Source organism: Trachemys scripta, chromosome 16, assembly GCF_013100865.1.
Source record: "Trachemys scripta elegans isolate TJP31775 chromosome 16, CAS_Tse_1.0, whole genome shotgun sequence".
Classification (NCBI taxonomy): domain Eukaryota; kingdom Metazoa; phylum Chordata; order Testudines; family Emydidae; genus Trachemys; species Trachemys scripta.
In genome coordinates, this window is record NC_048313.1 from 9,108,664 (window position 1) to 9,126,638 (window position 17,975).

General features: G+C 42.8%; 1 protein-coding gene across 1 annotated transcript in view; it reads left to right on the top strand.

The window, feature by feature from the left end:
- The window catches only part of LOC117888970 (GON-4-like protein), a 54,202-nt gene that overhangs the window by 276 nt on the left and 35,951 nt on the right, over positions 1–17,975 (top strand). The window contains exons 2-13 of the mRNA XM_034792767.1: positions 25–600; positions 4,440–4,661; positions 6,249–6,445; positions 8,104–8,178; positions 8,535–8,585; positions 9,039–9,089; positions 9,701–9,796; positions 11,414–11,533; positions 12,992–13,162; positions 14,136–14,328; positions 16,693–16,794; positions 17,567–17,672. Coding sequence (XP_034648658.1) covers positions 51–600; positions 4,440–4,661; positions 6,249–6,445; positions 8,104–8,178; positions 8,535–8,585; positions 9,039–9,089; positions 9,701–9,796; positions 11,414–11,533; positions 12,992–13,162; positions 14,136–14,328; positions 16,693–16,794; positions 17,567–17,672 — 1,934 coding nt within the window. The 5' untranslated portion in view covers positions 25–50. The remainder of the gene's footprint in view (positions 1–24; positions 601–4,439; positions 4,662–6,248; positions 6,446–8,103; positions 8,179–8,534; positions 8,586–9,038; positions 9,090–9,700; positions 9,797–11,413; positions 11,534–12,991; positions 13,163–14,135; positions 14,329–16,692; positions 16,795–17,566; positions 17,673–17,975) is intronic.

Sequence of the window (17,975 nt, forward strand, 5' to 3'; positions counted from 1 at the left end):
AAGAAATTGCACTTGTTCTTTCAGGGTGGAGCTGGGGGATTGGTAGCCCCATGTCGCACTCGTTGAAGATGTTGCCCTGCAAGAAGAGAAGAGCTGTTGCTGTGGGGCCCCAGAGTCCTTCCGTCGACTTGAGCTATCACAAGGAGTGTGCAGCTCTCCTCTCAGATGCGGAGTCTGTTAAATCGGATTCTTCTAATCCTAGCGGCGCTGAGGAGCTCAGAGACTCTGTATCAAAGCACTGGCGAGTGAGCAACATGACAGATATTCAGCCTGTGTCCGCTGCCGACAAGACTGGTGCACAGCCTGTGTGTTCTGCAAGCACTGCTATCATACTGGATGAGGATTTGCCCTTTTTGGAAACCACTGATGGTGGAGCCTCTAAAGGAAACATGATCCCAGGAAAAGGGACCTCCCAGGTGTGTAGCCAAAGGGCTTGGAAAGAACCAGTGGAGAATTTCTTGAGGAGTGGGAAAAGAATCACAGTGAAGAGTAGATCAGATCTCAGTCAGGACAGTGGTGAAGGTCAACAGAACACAAAAGAAACTGCGTCGGCAACTGAATTTCTTGAGCAGGGTAAGGATCAACAATTCACTGAAGAAGGTAAATTAATTTGATATGGGTTGCTTGCTGCTGTCATTTACACAGCAGCAGAAGCACACCAGGTATTTTACAAACAAAAGGGGATTAGGTCTCTGCCTCATAGAATGTTGGATCTGATTTTCAGCCCTGCTGAAATATAAACTCTTGAATTTAAGCTCTTATTACAAGAGTGTGTCAGTTTTGAAATTCAACCCGTTATTATCTAGGTAACCAATATATAGATAAAGGATGGGGAATGGGATGCAGCAGAAACCAGTTGAGTAAGTGGTGTTGTTCCGCATGCTTTGTTAGTTTGGGAGTGGCGGTGTTTGTCAGGAAGGAGACTACAATTTAGCTCTTAGAGCCACTTTCTTGTTTTGTCCAAGGCAGAAAATCTTCAGAAGAAAGGGGGGGAAAAAACAAAGAATTAGAAAGTCAGAGAGAATAAGATATTATTTAATAAAATTGAAAGGACAACACGTTTAAAATATGAAAGGAAATAGCTGTTTCCCACAACATTTAATCCAGGGAACTCATTGCCACTAGATATTATTGAGGTCCAGAGTTTAATAGGAGTCAAAAAAAAAAAAGATAATCTGTTTATGGGGATAAGAATATCCAGAGTTTATTTGGTACAATAAAAATTTCTTTTAGAAGGGATATAAACCATAGTGCTTTAGGCATAAGCCAGCCATCTACTGAGGGGTTAGGAAGAAACTTCTTCTGTGGGCAAGTTATTCCATTGCAGGATTTCTTTCATCTGCTTCTGAAACATATGAGTATCTGCCATAGTTGGAGACAGGATATTGGACTAGAGGAAGCATTACTTTAATCTGATAGGGTACTTCCTATCTGTTGATAAAAATCAGATAAGGAAACACTTGTTACTTTTGAGCATATAAAAATGAGCGTCCTGGTTGACTTGCATTATGAGGTATTATGGAAGTTGGTAAACATACTTTTGTTTTGACTATTATTTTTTTTGAAAAGTCATGGGGAACTGGGGGAGAACTTGAGGTTTATTTCTGACATTGGACAGTAATAGGTGCTAAGAAGCAACTTCTTTTTAATGTCAGGCTGTTAGTGATTGGGTTATGTCCTGAAGCATTGAGCATTACATCATTTACACAGTTTTGGCTGAGCTTGCAAAGGCTTTACGCTCAACTTGATTGCATTTCTGTCTGTCTGTGTGTAATATAATTTTTGAACACTTTTGTACAATGAATTCCAAAATCTCAGGGAATGTTCTAGACATCAGTGACCAACAGACCTGTTGATTTTTGGGGAGTATGAGAAAAAGGTAAAATGGAGGACACATGGGAGTCTCTGCCATCTTCAGGCACCTTTGCAATTGTTTGTAGGTCAAATGGTTGGTTGATAGTACCCATTAACACCTCCAGAATAACAATATCCTATCTCATCTTACCCATAGAATTTAACATGATGATACCCTGAATGCCTTATCTCCCAGACAGAAAAATAATGGGGGATGCGGGTCATGGGAGAAAGTGAGAAAGAGGGCATGCCCACAGACCCTGGCAAGGGTGGGGGGGGGTAGAATAGGGAATGGGGCACACAGAATCCTTGGCATGTGGCAAATTGCAGGACCCAGGTATGGGGATGGGGGAAGAAGGTCACAGAGCTTCTAGCATGAAAAAGTGGGGAATGAGGGAGAAGGGGTTAATGGCAGTGCACACAGAGCACCTGCTATAGGAGGCAAATAGGGGAACCTGTGATGAGTAGAGGGGAGGACTGGGAAGGTGCACAGATCCCCTGGGGGCGGGGGATTGATGGACATTGGTATGGACAGCATGGGGATGTACGCAGAGCCCCAGCTGGGGACAGAGAATGGGGAACTCTGCTGAGGGGAGGATGGGGGACACACAGAGTTCCTGCTACTGGGGGAAAGGAGAATGCGGGGGGGGGGGGGGGTTCGGAGAAGTTGCAGGGAGTCCCTGAAAAAGAGAGAGATAGGAGGATGGCACACAGGGCCTTGGGTAGAATACAGCGATGCAAGGAGCCCTTGGTGTGGAGTAAGCTCAGTCTACACAAGCTGGAAGTGTTGCAACTCCCTAGTTATTCTGTCTCGTGTAACTGTTGTCCTCGTTATCCATTTGAGTTTAACCTTTATGAACCCTACTAAGTGGTTGGACTCTATCTTATATCAATAAGTTTCATAGGTCATGTACAGTGTAAAATACTTTGTATCATTTAAGATTGTCTTCAAAACAAATATCTGCATCTTGAAAGTGCTGTCTAAATACTAGCTAAATAGAGAGACAAGGTGGGTGAGGTAATATCTTTTAGTGGACAAACTTCTGCTGGTGTGTCTCTAATATCTTGGGACCGACATGGCTACAACTACACTGCTTACTAGCTAAGTGATCATCCTTGCATTACTTTTAAAGAATAAACATTTGGCTAGATATGTGTAAAAACTGACCAAAATGCAACCAAATGTCCTGTCAGACATTTCTTGCTATTGGTGGTCTGTGCGTGAGTTGTCACCCTATATTTTAATTCTCAGAATAGTATTCTTTCACACAGGTGAAAGATTAGGTCCATCTTGTTAGGGCTTGTAATGGGAAGCCACCACAATCCCTAGCAAGACCTTCCCTAGGCTGTAATGCAAGTTTATAACTTTATACAGATTTATTACAGCACTTGGGTTTTGTGACATCAAGTGGCAGGAGAGACTTCAGAACCATAGTGTATCACAGGAAGTACAGAGAAACTATGATGTAGGCAAGATGCTAATTTGTCAGCTTGTTCACACCATCATTTTTTCCTGACACTATATGACTTATGTATTTAAAGGAGTTTTTGTGATTTCTAATATATCTGAACACTTGTGATTAAAATCCAGGAGGTAGCAAAAGCACTTATTACTTGTTCAACTTATACAAAATCAGTTTCACACATACAGAATGGGAAGAGACTGTCTAGGAAGGAGTACGGCAGAAAGGGATCTAGGGGTTATAGTGGACCACAAGCTAAATGAGTCAACAGTGTGATGCTGTTGCAAAAAAAGCAAACGTGATTCTGGGATGTATTAACAGGTGTGTTGTGAGCAAGACACAAAGTCATTCTTCCGCTCTACTTTGCTCTGGTTAGGCCTCAGCTGGAGTATTGTGTCCAGTTCTGGGCACCACATTTCAAGAAAGATGTGGAGAAATTGGAGAGGGTCCAGAGAAGACCAACAAGAATGATTAAAGGTCTTGAGAACATGACCTATGAAGGAAGGCTGAAAGAATTGGGTTTGTTTAGTTTGGAAAAGAGAAGACTGAGAGGGGACATGATAGCAGTTTTCAGGTATCTAAAAGGGTGTCATAAGGAGGAGGGAGAAAACTTGTTCACCTTAGCCTCTAAGGATAGAACAAGAAGCAATGGGCTTAAACAGCAGCAAGGGAGGTCTAGATTGGACATTAGGAAAAAGTTCCTAACTGTCAGGGTGGTTAAACACTGGAATAAATTGCCTAGGGAGGTTGTGGAATCTCCATCTCTGGAGATATTTAAGAGTAGGTTAGATAAATGTCTATCAGGGATGGTCTAGACAGTATTTGGTCCTGCCATGCGGGCAGGGGACTGGACTTGATGACCTCTCAAGGTCCCTTCCAGTCCTTGAATCTATATGGGTGTCTACTTTTTTAAATGACTGGTAGAAGTGATGAGGCAGCATCAGAAGCCTAGGTGACCCATTTTTCTGAAGTTCACAAGCTTTGAATAGTGAATCCATGAGACCTATATTGTTGTAGGGTTTGTGGAATCCCTACTGTATTTGGATCATAGGTTTGTGCAAAAGAGGAAAAGGTAACTGGGGAGAAGCACCTTAAAATGACCCTAATATATGCTGTTTGCAGGGAAATCTCCTAAATTGCATACAGGGGTAGAAGTAATTTTGCAGAGACACCCCCATCCATCTGACAGCCACTCTCCAAAACAAGTGGCCCGAGTGAAAAGTTCCTTGCTGCTGCCGATTAAAGCTCCTGCCACAATCAAGACATTGAAAAACACCAAAACAGGGGAGCAGCTGCAGCAGACTGATGAGGAAACTGAGGACGTTGGGCTGTTTATTCCACTGGGTAAGTGTCTTGCAAGAGGAGAACCTGTGACATGGTGACACAGAAGCACAAAACGGGGGTAGGAATCCAGCCTTTGGGTTCAGCCATTTTGAATGAAATATTAAACTTCTGCACTGTAATTCAGTAGCTGACTAAGCCTTAGGGGCCCAGTGAGGAGCATGTTCTGAAACAAACTAGAGTTGATCCCTGCAGTGGTCGTCTCACTTATTGCCTAAACACTGGTCTCCTAAGAGAAGAGCTTGGATGCTGCTCTTCTCTTCTCCTGAGACAGCAATACACTTGGGCTTGAGAAGCATGTTAAGTCTGATAAGTTTTCTAACCCACTGGCAGGGGTGAAAGTAAGGTAGGCCACTTACTGGTATAGGCCTGGGGGGTGGCTCTGGCCCCCGGAAAGGACGGGGCCTTGGGCGGAAGGGGCGGGGCTGTGGGTCAGCATCCCCCAACCAGCCCTTTCAGGCTGCCTGGCCCGCGCCATCCGGGGCTCCCGTGTTGATTTAAAAGGCCTGGGGCTCCGGACGCCGCTGCTGCGCTAGCGGCAGCAGCATCCAGAGCCCCAGGCCCTTTCAAATCGCTGGCCCCAGGGCAACTGCTCCCTTTGTCCCCCCCGCCCCGCCTCTCAGAGGCTGCGGGGAAGGGAGGGCCAATGGGGCAGGGACATTAAAGCGCTGCAGGGCCTTTTGCCACGGCACCACTTTAACGTTGCTGCGCTCCCTGCCGACTGGGGTGGGGGTGCAGGAACATTAAAGTGCTGCCGCGGCAAAGGACTGTCCTTAAAGCGCTGCCGCGGCAGTGCTTTAACGTTGCTGCCCATCCTCCCCTCCCCCCCTGTCGGCGGCCCTGCCGGTACGGACCCTGCCGGCAGGGCTGCTGACAGGGGAGGCAAATGGGGCAGGGACATTAAAGTGCTGCCGCAGCAGCGCTTTAATGTGGTCTGGGTATGGGCTGGTGCGGGTTCATACTGGTATTGAGTACCTGCCCGTACCGGCTCACTTTCACCCCTGCCCACTGGTGCTGGCTTCCAGGATTTTCCTGATTTACAGCCTGACTGCATGGTTGCTTCATGGCAACTCCTTCAGGAGGAGGGAAGGTGGCTAGTATGGCAGCTCTGTGAAGTTGCTAGAGCATAGATGTCAAATACTTAGCTTAATGTATTTGTGGCCTCTGTGATAAGTTCAGATTTTTCAATATCTGAGTCTTCCATTTGAAAAATGTGTTCTTAGCTCTTGTGGTTGTGAAGGATCAGTGCACTCTTGTCTGTCTGAGTCTGGTGTGGATTTGGGTTGCATGTGGTTATAAAATTATGTTCCAGCCCACATACTGTAACTAAAGATGGAATCCATCTTTCTCCCGAAGAGTGAGTTTGACACCCCCCTCCCTCCCCGATCTCCTGCACTAGTTATAACATGCATAGGAGCAGGTCAAAATACCAATGTTTTAGTGAATCATGGTTCCTATTCATGATCAGTAGGTGGAAAGCAGATGAGACCTATTAAGTCTGCTGCATTCTATCTTCTGGAGAGTCCCACTGCCTGAGTGGGAGGTTGAGTCTTGTATTTTGAAACTGAATCGTTTATTGGTAATCTGCAGAGGAGCAAGATTTAGAGGAAGGTGAGAGAAGGAAGAAGAGGAGGAAGGCAACCAAACGTAAACGTGAAGAGAGAGGCCAAGAAGAGGAGGCGTCCTTGGCTTGTGACATCAAACTAGATGACATGCTTGATCGCACCTTAGAAGATGGAGCGAAACAGCACAACTTGACCGTCGTCAATGTGCGAAATATCCTCCATGTGAGTGGGGTGGAGTGGAGATGTATGTCAGTACTAAAAAAAGGAATAGACCCTGTGTATCTTCCTGGGAAAATGCTGGCTAGGCTGAGGTTAGCCTATAGGATTGCACAGGATTTTATAAACCGGGTAAACACAGTAATGATTCACAGACTAGTAAAGCTAGAGCTATCTATTGTTATAGGTGGAATTGATCCAGAACGCGGTCACTTACATTGTCATTAGCAGATGTTAATCTTTTACTTCCTGTGGCGTGATCTTTTGCAACTGGTTGTACCACACCTGAGATGTCCAGGACAAAGGCACGAGCTATTAAGATGGGATGAGAGGACATAAACTGGGAATGTACAAACCTCATATTTTCTGAGAGGACTGGGTTTCTTGGTAAAGGTCTTCAGGAATTGTGGTGGGACTGTTAATGGAAATGTAGTGTACTTAGTGACAAAGGCCACCTACTGATTTTTAAAATATTTTTATCCTATCTCACAATTTCCACATGGGAATGAATTGTAGTGGAGAGAAAATCCACATCCCCGTAGCTACCTAGTGGAAAACTTGAGCCAGCTAATTCTGTAGTGAAGCACTTGTTGTCAGATTCCAGTCATCCCTGAACTGAGCCTAGGGAACACCAATGCTGTTTTCAAAATAATAATTTATACTGTTTATTTTAAGCTTTTATTTGCATTCCAATAATGTTCCATGCCTGATGGTCACAGGAATTTGTCCTTTGTCCATTCTCTCTAAAAATAAAAAAATTAAAATTAATGGAGATATCCCATCTCCTAGAACTGGAAGGGACCTTGAAAGGTCATCGAGTCCAGCCCCCTGCCTTCACTAGCAGGACCAAATACTGATTTTGCCCCAGATCCCCAAGTGGCCCCCCCAAGGATTGAACTCACAACCCTGGGTTTAGCAGGCCAATGCTCAAACCACTGAGCTATCCCTCCCCCTCTCTATAGTGACAAGTGACTGCCACTGTTTCTGTTTCAGGCAGATTCACTAGTTATTACTATGTAAATGTCAGAATGCAATAAGTTTACCTTCCTCTACAGCCTGGCGCTGATGTGGTCATTTCCTTCCCAGAGCGCCCCATGCTGGGAATTTAGTTACAATATTTGGATTCAGGAGCCAGAGTCTCTGATCTCGTCTTATCTCCTCAATTTTTACTTTCTATAAGCTCTACTTTGTTTTTCAGTTTTGTTTTTTTGTATCTCTCTTCTCTAGTAATCAGTGTGCTCTGAAATGTTGTAGCATTAAACTTGCCCTGGAGCAGTGGAATAGATACCATACTCTCAGTCTTACATGTGTGAATGTATGTTTTAAGATGCAAATTCTCCAGTGCTGCCCCACAGTAGCTTTTCTCATGTTCTTAAAACCAGCAAATTTGGGATTTTACATTATGTGAGAAGAACAGAGCTGATATGTGTATAGACTGCACTGTTGTCCCTCCTAATAGCATTAGAAAGTTTGATAGGTTCATTCTACAGAATCTTTGCATGTAATGCAGGCCCTGCACTTTATCATAAGAGGAGCACTTAATATTTTCTTGTCCTCTTTCCACCTCCCACCACATTTCCAAGATTATTTTGAGCTGAGGTCTGATTCTCTTTCACAACAAAAATAAAAAAGGAGACTTGAAGCCAATTTTTATGTTCCTGCAGGAAGTGATCACAAATGAGCATGTGGTTGCCATGATGAAAGCAGCCATCAGTGAGACAGAAGACATGCCCATGTTTGTGAGTAACAAGCTTTTCCCCCCATTGCTATCTATCCATTTGCATGGTACCTTCAGACGCTGCTCTGACTGTTGAATCTTGCTAGTGATCTGATGTGGGGAGAGAAGAGGCTAAAGGTAGGATCATGGGAGAACTTGTATTGCAATATGTTTAGGCAGTTTGAGACACTAACTGCTCTGTTGGAACCTAACTGCTAAACAGAATCATCAGGTATAGAGTTTAGTGCAGAGATGTCATGCCCACCATGTCAGACAGGTGGTGTACTTAGCAACAAGAAACAAAGACATTTTCCATAAAGAGAGACTGGTGAAAAATGTTATAGCTAAGAGTTTGCTTTCTTTTTAACTCTTTTTTAGGAGCCAAAAATGACTCGCTCTAAACTGAAGGAAGTTGTGGAGAAAGGAGTGGTGAGTATGTCATTTGCATTTTTTCCCATTGGTTTGGGAAAGGATAGAAGATGCTTTACTGACCTCTGGGGCAGTAGGAACTGTAGACCGAGGATGCTTTCTGTGAACTATTCCTAAGCCTAAAAAATTTTACAAGGTGAAGTGTATGCGTGTGCCCATATTTGTAGTGATCTTAAATAAAGAAAATAGGGATTCCTTAGAGATGAACAGAAATGTACCAGATCAGAGTTGGAGTGGGTAAAGTGCACAAAGTGAACTTAGAGGATCTAATATAGGAGGGAGTTGTTGCCTGACGCCCAGATCTGCTGAGCGGTTTAGAAAGCTTATATTTTAAGGTCAGATGTTACTTGAGTAATTGGGGAAATAGGATCACAAAACACAGATGGTCCTTTGTTTTAACACTATGAAATCTGATGTTACACGGATTATTAATAATAGTTTTATTTCCATTAGGTAATCCCTGCATGGAATATTTCTCCAATTAAGAAGGCTAATGAGATCAAGGTTAGCAACTGAAAGGTGAATCTGTGCTGTTTCCTCTGTCTGCAGAGTCTGTTGCAAGCAGATTTGCATCCTTACACAAAAACCTCCAGTGAATATACTCATCTGATTCACCTTGGGCTCACATCTTTGGCCTTTTGTTTCTCTCTGATTGTCCCTTCTCCTGACTTTTAGCTTGTTTTCCTCTTCCGTGGTTTATTATGTGTATTGTGGTACTGCCCAGAGACCCCACTGAGGGCTGGGCACTGCCTATCTCAGAGAGTTGACAGTCTAATTTTAGATATGATGCAACAAGTGAGTGTACAATCAATAGGCTGTCAAAGGTATCAGTGCTAGAAGCATGTGGTTTCATAGACTAGGTATGTGCAATATGAGATACTGTGAGCTCATTCAGTGGCTTTTTAATATTGTAAATTGGGCCTGTCCTTGCACCTCTGAATCCACCCATTCCACAAGACTTACTTGGATACAGTTCCACATCCTCTGGAGCCTCTCTCCTTATCTTGACTCCTTCTCTGAGCTTCTCCACACGTCCTGTGGTATGGGCATTTGAAACTGTAAAACTTTTAGCTTAAACCTGTAAAGTTCTTATACTTGCCTTGGTTTCACTGCAGCCTCCTCAGTTTGTGGACATTCCCCTTGAAGAAGATGATTCATCTGATGAGGAATACCAGCCTGAGGATGAGGATGAGGATGAGACTGCTGAAGAGGTAAATATGGCTAAACACATCTGATTATATCCACAAAGGGATTTAAGTGCCGAACAGCCACTTTAGGCACCCAAATCCAAAATATAGATATTCAAAATCAGCTGCTGTCTAATTCCGTAGGTGGCTGAGTTGCTGCTGATAAAGTCCCTAGGTACCTAAAAATCTGCCAGGGGGTATGTGCACAGCCACCTAAATCCTGATACCTTGGCGCCTAGCTCACACCTAGGTCCTAGCAGACTCTTCAAACTGTGTGTTCCCCCACCTATGGTGCCTACAGGTCCAATCTGGTATGTGTGCTCAGAGGCTGCCTTAGAGCACACCTACTGGATTAGGTCCTGCACAAAATGAGTCAGAGGTTGTTTCTCTCCCTCCCTCCCCCCACCCTCCTTTTAATCCAATAGCTCACTGGTTAGAGCCCTCATCCAGGATGTGGGAGACCTCGGTTCAAATCCCCATTCTGCAGCTTGAACCCAGGTTTTTCATGTCTTGGGTGAGTGCCTAATCGTTGGGGCATGAGTTATTCTGGGGATGGTCTCTGTCTCTCCTGTTGAAGCTTTTCTAGTTTGCATAAAATGTTTAAATATTCACTGGGCCTTAGAGCGAGAATTATGCTCTAACCCAGTGGTTAGGGCACTGCCCTGGGATGTAGAAGAGTCTGGTTAATAGAGTCATAGAATTTAAGGCCAGAAGGGACCACCAGGTCATCCAGTCTGACTTCCTGTATATCACAGACAACCAATGCCACCCAGCACCTGCACACTAAATCCCACAACAGAAATTGAATCAAGATATTCTAGCCCTCAGGAGTCTGAACTATTACATCCCACAGGCAGAGACTAGGAGGGACTGAGGCACACCAATGAATACGTGAGATATACCCAGGTAATCCTGGCAAGTGACTCGCAGCCCATGTGGTAGAGGAAGGCAAAAAAAACCCCGAGGTTCCTGTCAGTCTGACCTGGGAGAAAATTTGCTCCTGACCCCACATATAGCAATCAGTTAGATCCTGTGAGCAAGAACCAACCAGGCAAGCATCTGAGAGACAGAATTCTTAGTACTACCTGAGAGCACTGTCCCACCCCGTCCAATGTCATATCTCCAGCTGTGGCCATCTCTGATGCTTCACAGGAAGCAGACAGACAAACCAACCCAGAATATACTGGGTGGGGAATCCCTTCCTAACTCTTGCAGGTGAACAGCTGCACCCCCGAAGGCATGAGCTTTTTAGGAACATCAGATAGGTAGATAGAAACCAGAAGGGACCCTCAGGAGTGCTGAGTCCTACCTGCTACCATCACAAACAACCCTGTCATACAATACCACATGTACATTTATCCAGATCCCTTAAAACTAATTAAAGGTGTGTGCCCCAACAACTCCTGTTGGGAGGCTGTTCCAGAACCTCACTCCTCCAACCTTTTTCTAAGGTTCATCCCTTGGTGTCCTCCCTGTAAGATTATCCTACTGATTTTGGTTCATTCTTTCCTTCATAGTATACTGAGACTTCGACTTCATTATGTTAAAAGAAAATCACTGGAATGAGATATTAGTTGAAAAAGGGTACGTTAGTGATTGCAAAATTACTTGACTGTGTATTGCTTTGCTTTTCTTCTATAGAGCTTGTTGGAAAGTGATGTGGAGAGCACTGCCTCTTCTCCTCGGGGAGCAAAGCGATCTAGGACAAGGCAATCATCAGATATGATAGAGACAGATGAAGAGGGAGCAACCCTATCTGAGGTACAGTTAACATCAAAGCTCCAGTACTTCCTGAAATAGCTTCAGTCTTTCATTATAAGTCACCAGTGAGAAATCCATAATAAATGTTGATTGTTAACATTTATATTATGGTAGCACTCAGGTGCTGATTTGACTCTGTCCTATTGTTATGGGTGCTATACAAAGAGGTGGATACAACCATGCCCAAAGAGCTTATAGTCTATGAATAGCAGTTTACAAAGAATCGGAGAGAGAGAGACAGTTAAAATATACGCAGTTTTTTTTATTTATATATAAAAATATATATATGTAAAAATTTCTAGTTACATACATGTACTTAATTTCACCTACTGCACCTCAGCTGAGTCATTAAACATTGGATGATTTCTTATAGGCATTGAGACAGATATGGGTCTTGGAGAGATTTGAAAGAGACATTAGCGACCTTATGCATCAGCACAGGGCGAGTCTCCATGAATAAGGAGTAGTGTGGAAAAAAGTACCAAAATGTTTGTGGTGACTGTGGGCTGCAAAAGATGGTATTGTGGGTGGAGGAATGTGAATGGGGGAGGTGGGTGATGTGATAAGAGATATATAATGGATAAGTAGAAAGGCAAAGAGTTGGAAAGGGCTGTGAAGATTAGGACAAGAAGCTTACATTTGATTTGTTTTAAGGAAGAGATTTTTTGGAGGGATTAAAAAAAAGGGGGGATGATCTGTTCAAGAGATCTGCAAGGAACATGATTTTAACAGCTTCATTTTGTCTGATTCCCTCATATGCAACTGTAGGTTGGGAATATGTGATCATGAGAACAGATAATGCTGTGTGCTATGTGCAAGAGTGAGTCTGGCTTTCCCTGGCTTCTAAAGAGCGAAAACTTTTTATTCTGTTTCTTGAGCCTGTATTTTCTAGAAGTTAGGTCTTCCTGGAACCCCACATTCACATACCCCTCAACATAACCCCCCAACCCTCCCCAAATAGCCTAGTTTTTCTGTTTTTAATGATGCTCCTTGCAGTAAACAGGAAGGATATGGTGCTGCTTATCTTTTCTCTTCAGAAGCAATTATTAACCCTTTACCTATGGCACAGTGTATAGGATCAGAGGCAACATGGTGAATGTACTGATTTTTCTCTCCCTCCCTTTCTCCCTGCCATTGTATCCTATCACCAATTTAATCTCATATAGTTAAAATGCTTCTAGAGCTGATAATTTTGGGAACTGATTAGACTGAAATCTTTGAAATTTTCTCTGCTCCTGCAGAGCTCTCGATAGTTACATTCTTACCAGTATGCTTGCTAAAAATCAAGTCTACCAGAATCAGGAGAGTCCATTTCCCCCTGTGATGCCATGTTTTATTTTGTATTGCAGTAGCACTTGATTGTGCAAGGCATTATACAAACAGAAAAAAGACAATCCCTGTCCTCGAGAGACTGACTTAAATAAAATATTTTTAACATGAAGAACTTCTTTTGATTAGGTGGAGAAGGTGTCTGCACCCCTTATTAGGCATATTAGTGCTGAAGTGGTTCCCATGGGACCTCCACCACCACCTAAACCGAAACAGAGCGGGGATAGCACTTTTATGGAGAAGCTGCATGCTGTGGATGAGGAACTGGCCTCCAGCCCAGTGTGCATGGATTCCTACCAGGTAATGTGATTAGGGATACTACAAAAATGACACTGTGGTGCAAGTATAACAGTATTGTTGTTGATGGAAGGTGGTTGTTTGAGCTGTACTGTCTAAAACCTGTCTGCTGAGTCCCTCTACACGCTGTCAACTTAATTTTGCAATCAAGCACATTGCTAACACTTTAAGATGCTTAAAAGTGAGAGAATTATACAAATCAATTAATTTTCCTTAATTATGCCCTTTGTTCACACTCTGCATTTCTCTCAGCTCGGATTATGAAAATCAGTTCCATCTGTTTCACATATGCATTCTTTGTGCTATATTGCTCAGGTATTAAAACATTGCAGGAGATGTTTCTTTCTAAAGTGTTTGGAATTTTTAAATTATTGAAATGTTTCTCTTTTTGTTATATTTTATAAATCTTGTTTTTACAAAATGTAACATTTGCCAAATTTTAGCTGATCGTGTAAATTGCTCCCTTTAGGTGACACTGTGGCTCAGCAGGGAAGCAGTAGACTGTAAAATTGGGAGCAAGAGACCTAAGAGGCTGGTGTTATGGGTTAATGATTGTATTTCAGTGAATCTATGGAGCTGCAATAATACAGACTCTAGTAGAAGTTGTTCTGTCCTGCTCCTGTCTTGGAAAGGAGCTGTTGTGATGATAACTGAGCAGTGGGGATGAACAGGATAAACCAACTGCTAAGGAGTAAAATATTGAAGGGGAAGAAAGCTCTTAAGGCAATAGGTTTGAATGAAGTGCATGTTGAAAAGATATTTATAAGTGATGTTAGTGTAATAACTACAGATTAATTAAATGTTACCCTTGGAGGGAACAACAAAGTAACATGAATCTTTTTGTGTCAAGAATCAGATTTTTCTGGTGTCAGGTTTGTTGTTGGTTTTTTGGCTGCACTGAAATGCCTGACATCAAAGAAATTAGAAGAATAATGGGGAGGCTGTGATTTCATTGTGCTTTCTCTCCATGTTTCAGTCTTTGGATGATAGCCTCATTGCTTTCCGCACCCGATCAAAGAGACCCTTGAAGGATGTTCCTCTTGGTCAATTGGAGGCTGAGCTCCGTGCCCCAGATATCACACCAGACATGTATGACCCAAATACTGCAGATGATGAAGACTGGAAAAGATGGCTTGGGGGACTCATGAATGATGATGTGGAGAGTGAGGGTACGCAGCAATACCTGGTTATTTAGTGGTATTGGTGGGGACATTTTCATCTCTGACCTTGATTAAGAGTTCTGTGAGAAGCTTAAAGCTTTCTCTTCCTGTCTATACCAGGCAGTCTCATGTACAGCCATTAGCTTGGTTAGTAACATGAATATGTTCTGCATGCCAACAGCTTTGCTAACCTTCCACATGTCTATGTTGTATTGGTTCTAGGCTCAATCTTCTCTTCAAGGCTAAATATGCATTGACTCGTATACTAGTATATATGCTAACTGCTGCCCATGAGTAATAATGAGGATGTTGTGCATTTCAACTGCACTATAAATACTCCAGTGTCCTGTTTAGCCAGCTCTGCTGTTTTTATTGTTTTTTATTTTCTTCCCCATGCTCCAACACACTGTATCAGCATCTAGATACTACAGTAATATGAGCTTTAGTAATGGATCTAGAGATGAGAAGTTTTGGCTGGCTGAGTCTGCTTACACGGAGATCTTTTAATGGCTACTAACACAGTGGATGCTCTTGTGTCAGATATTTTGGAGATTTCTTCTTCTTTTCTAAACCTGGCTTCCTTTCCTGCACTTTGTTCTACCTTTCTCATTAGATTGTAAGCCCTTCAGAGAAGGAACATTGACTTATTGTGTGTTTGCACAGTGCTTAGTACAATTGGTCTCTGATCCTGATTGATCATTTGAATGCAAATATATAATATAAATGTTTAATAATAGAAATTAAAACAAAACTTGGAAGCTGTTGTTCACATAACCTGATTCCTGAAACTGGAGTGAAGTATTTAACATTTCAACCTCCACCATTGCTGAAACTTTCCACAAGACAGCTTCCATAACTACCAGGATGAAGCCAGCTGTTGGCTTAATGTCAGTGCTGCCTTTCTCTTTTGTGTTACTTTTATTTGATTATGCTGGCTTCCTAGTGTCTCACCTGTGACAAATTGCTGTAATGCTTCTGAGACCGTTTACCCTCTGATCCTCATGCATCATATGAGTATCTTGGTGAGTCAAGTCGAAGACTGAAAACAAAGCATGTCTGAGGTGTGTGTGTAAAGTCCCACAAGTCCCTGGAATACTGAGGCTTTAAGATAACATCTTGAACCTCTTACAAGAAAAGAGGAATTTCCTGATGCGGTTGAACCTTTCATTCAACAGAGCATTTGAGAAAGGTGAATAGATATTGAACCTGTTATAAGGACTAATATAACTGCTTTGGTTTTAGTTTAGTTTCCAAACTGAATTTAACAAGGGCTACTGAAGCAGGCTAATGTTAGGAGAGGCTGGAATCATTGCTATAATCATCTTCTTAGCATAATGTGCCTTAGGTGCCATATACCCAGGATGCATCCCTGAATTTAGTCTGCTGGTTGGATCATTAGCTTGCCTGGGCTGGGTACTGACGGGGACATGCGTTGACCTCTTTTAGAAGTAGTAGCATGAAAATACCTTCTTCATGGATCGTGTTTTCTAAACATCTTACCATTTTTGTTGCTCTCCTGGACTCTTTCCAGTGTCCACATCTTCCTTAAAGTGTGGGGCCCAAAACTGCACACAGTATTATAGCTGAGGCCTCATTGCCGAGTAGAGTGAAACAATTACCTCTTGTATCTTGCATATGACATTCCTGTTAATACATTGCAGAATGACATTTGCCATTTCCACAACATTATATGAGTAAATCCCATTGACTTCAATGGAAGAGTAAAGCCCCAGGATGGGCAGGAGGAAATCTTAAAATGACTTATCCAGTGAGAACCTGGAGCTTGTATTTGTTTGTCAGATAAGAAAATACAGTTGGACCTATTTCTTGTTGTAGTAGTGTCTAACTTCAAAGTGCAGTATAGGGTATACCTTGAGTTTATTTATCAATGTGGTGTTTTTACGTGAGGGGCACCATGTTGTATTTACCATCATGGTTTATGCTCTTATAAGAAACAAAATAATTCAGAGGTTGATTCTCTGTCTTGCCTCTTGTCATCACTTACACCTGTGCACAGTGGGTGTAAAACACACCGATTAGAATAGTGGCATTATACACTCACTTTCTGCAAATTTAGATGACACAAATTACAGCTAGTGGAGAATCAGTCTGTCCTTACTAAACAGGAATGGTTAAAATACTAGGGAAAGAAATGAGGATGCTACAAGTGCAGATTGAAAGGAAGATAGTTTTGTTATTACTACCACAGCAGTTGAGCAAACTGGGACCCTGTTAACTAATACTAACTCAAGTCCTGCCTCTGTCTGGCAGGATAGCCAGTAAGCCCAGTGTTTCTCCCCAGGTTGCCATTAGCACGGTCTCCCTTACAGTTTGATTTATGAAAAAATATGTTTCAAACATTTATCTTGTTAGATGAAGCAGATGATGATGATGACCCTGAGTATAACTTCCTGGAAGATCTGGATGAACCAGACACAGAAGACTTCAGGAATGATCGTGCTGTGAGAATCACCAGTAAGTACTGCGATAACCTAAGCTCAGCTCCTTCAGCACTGCTTCTGTTAGAATTGTTGATCCAAATTGAAAACTTCAGTGTTTGTTGCAAAGGTTTTGCAAGGCATGGCTAATTTAAAAAAAAAAAAAAAAAAAAAAAAAAAATGAACCCTCCCCTGCCCCCCCATGCTGTTAACTATACAGAGGAGCTGGTGAAGTAATGACTCCCCATAAATGCATGAATGGATCTGGCCAGTGGTCCAGCATTGCCATCAGGTACAGCGACTTAGTTCTGTTTTAGACAAAATGAGACTCTAGCCAAGATACTCTGTGGGTCTGGTGTGGGCGTTAAGGAGGTTAGATAGGGTTGCATTGAAGGACTTTACTGTGTTGCTCAGGCCTTCAGCTGTGAAGTGGGGTCAGAGCTGCAACATTAGGCGTATGGAGAGCATGTGGGGAGAAATAGCAGCCTGAATTTCGATGAAAACCTTGTGACCACAGTTGCGGGAAGCTGATCTCTTAAATCACAGATCAAGGAGGTGAAGCCATTCTGGCATACACAGGGGATTAGGATTGAGTGGCTGAGAGGCAGGCTGTACTTGGATGCTTCAGGGCTGATCCCCAGCACAAAGAGAAAATGTAAAAGTATATGCGAGGATCCCCTTTCTTCCCACTTGTGTTGGAAAGTTTGCAAGGGTTTGTCATCTTCTGAAAAGGAAATCCTGCAAATTGCTGAAATTTTTCTTACTGGATCACTAGCTGTTTCTTCACGCACCCTATCTTGTCTCTACAGAGAAAGAAGTAAATGAACTGATGGAGGAGCTGTTTGAGACAGTAAGGGCAAGTCTATACTACATAATTAAAGTCAACCTTAGTTATGTCAACATACAGCCACCGCAGTAATTAAATAGTTTTTGCATGTCCACACTGCACTCCTTGTGTCAGTGTTGCGTGTCCTCTCTAGGAACGCTTGCACCGATTTAACTGTCAGGCTTCTGAAAGGCAGCAACTGTTGATGTACGCAAATGCAATATCTACACTGACGCAGCATCGACCTAACTACATCAACCTAAGCGCTACACCTTTCGCGGAGGTGGAGTTAAGTCAGTGTAATGGGCGAGTTACATTGGTGGGAGCTGCATTTTAGAGTAGACGCTTGCAGAGTTAGGTTGACGTAAACTTCCTTATGTCGACCTAACTCT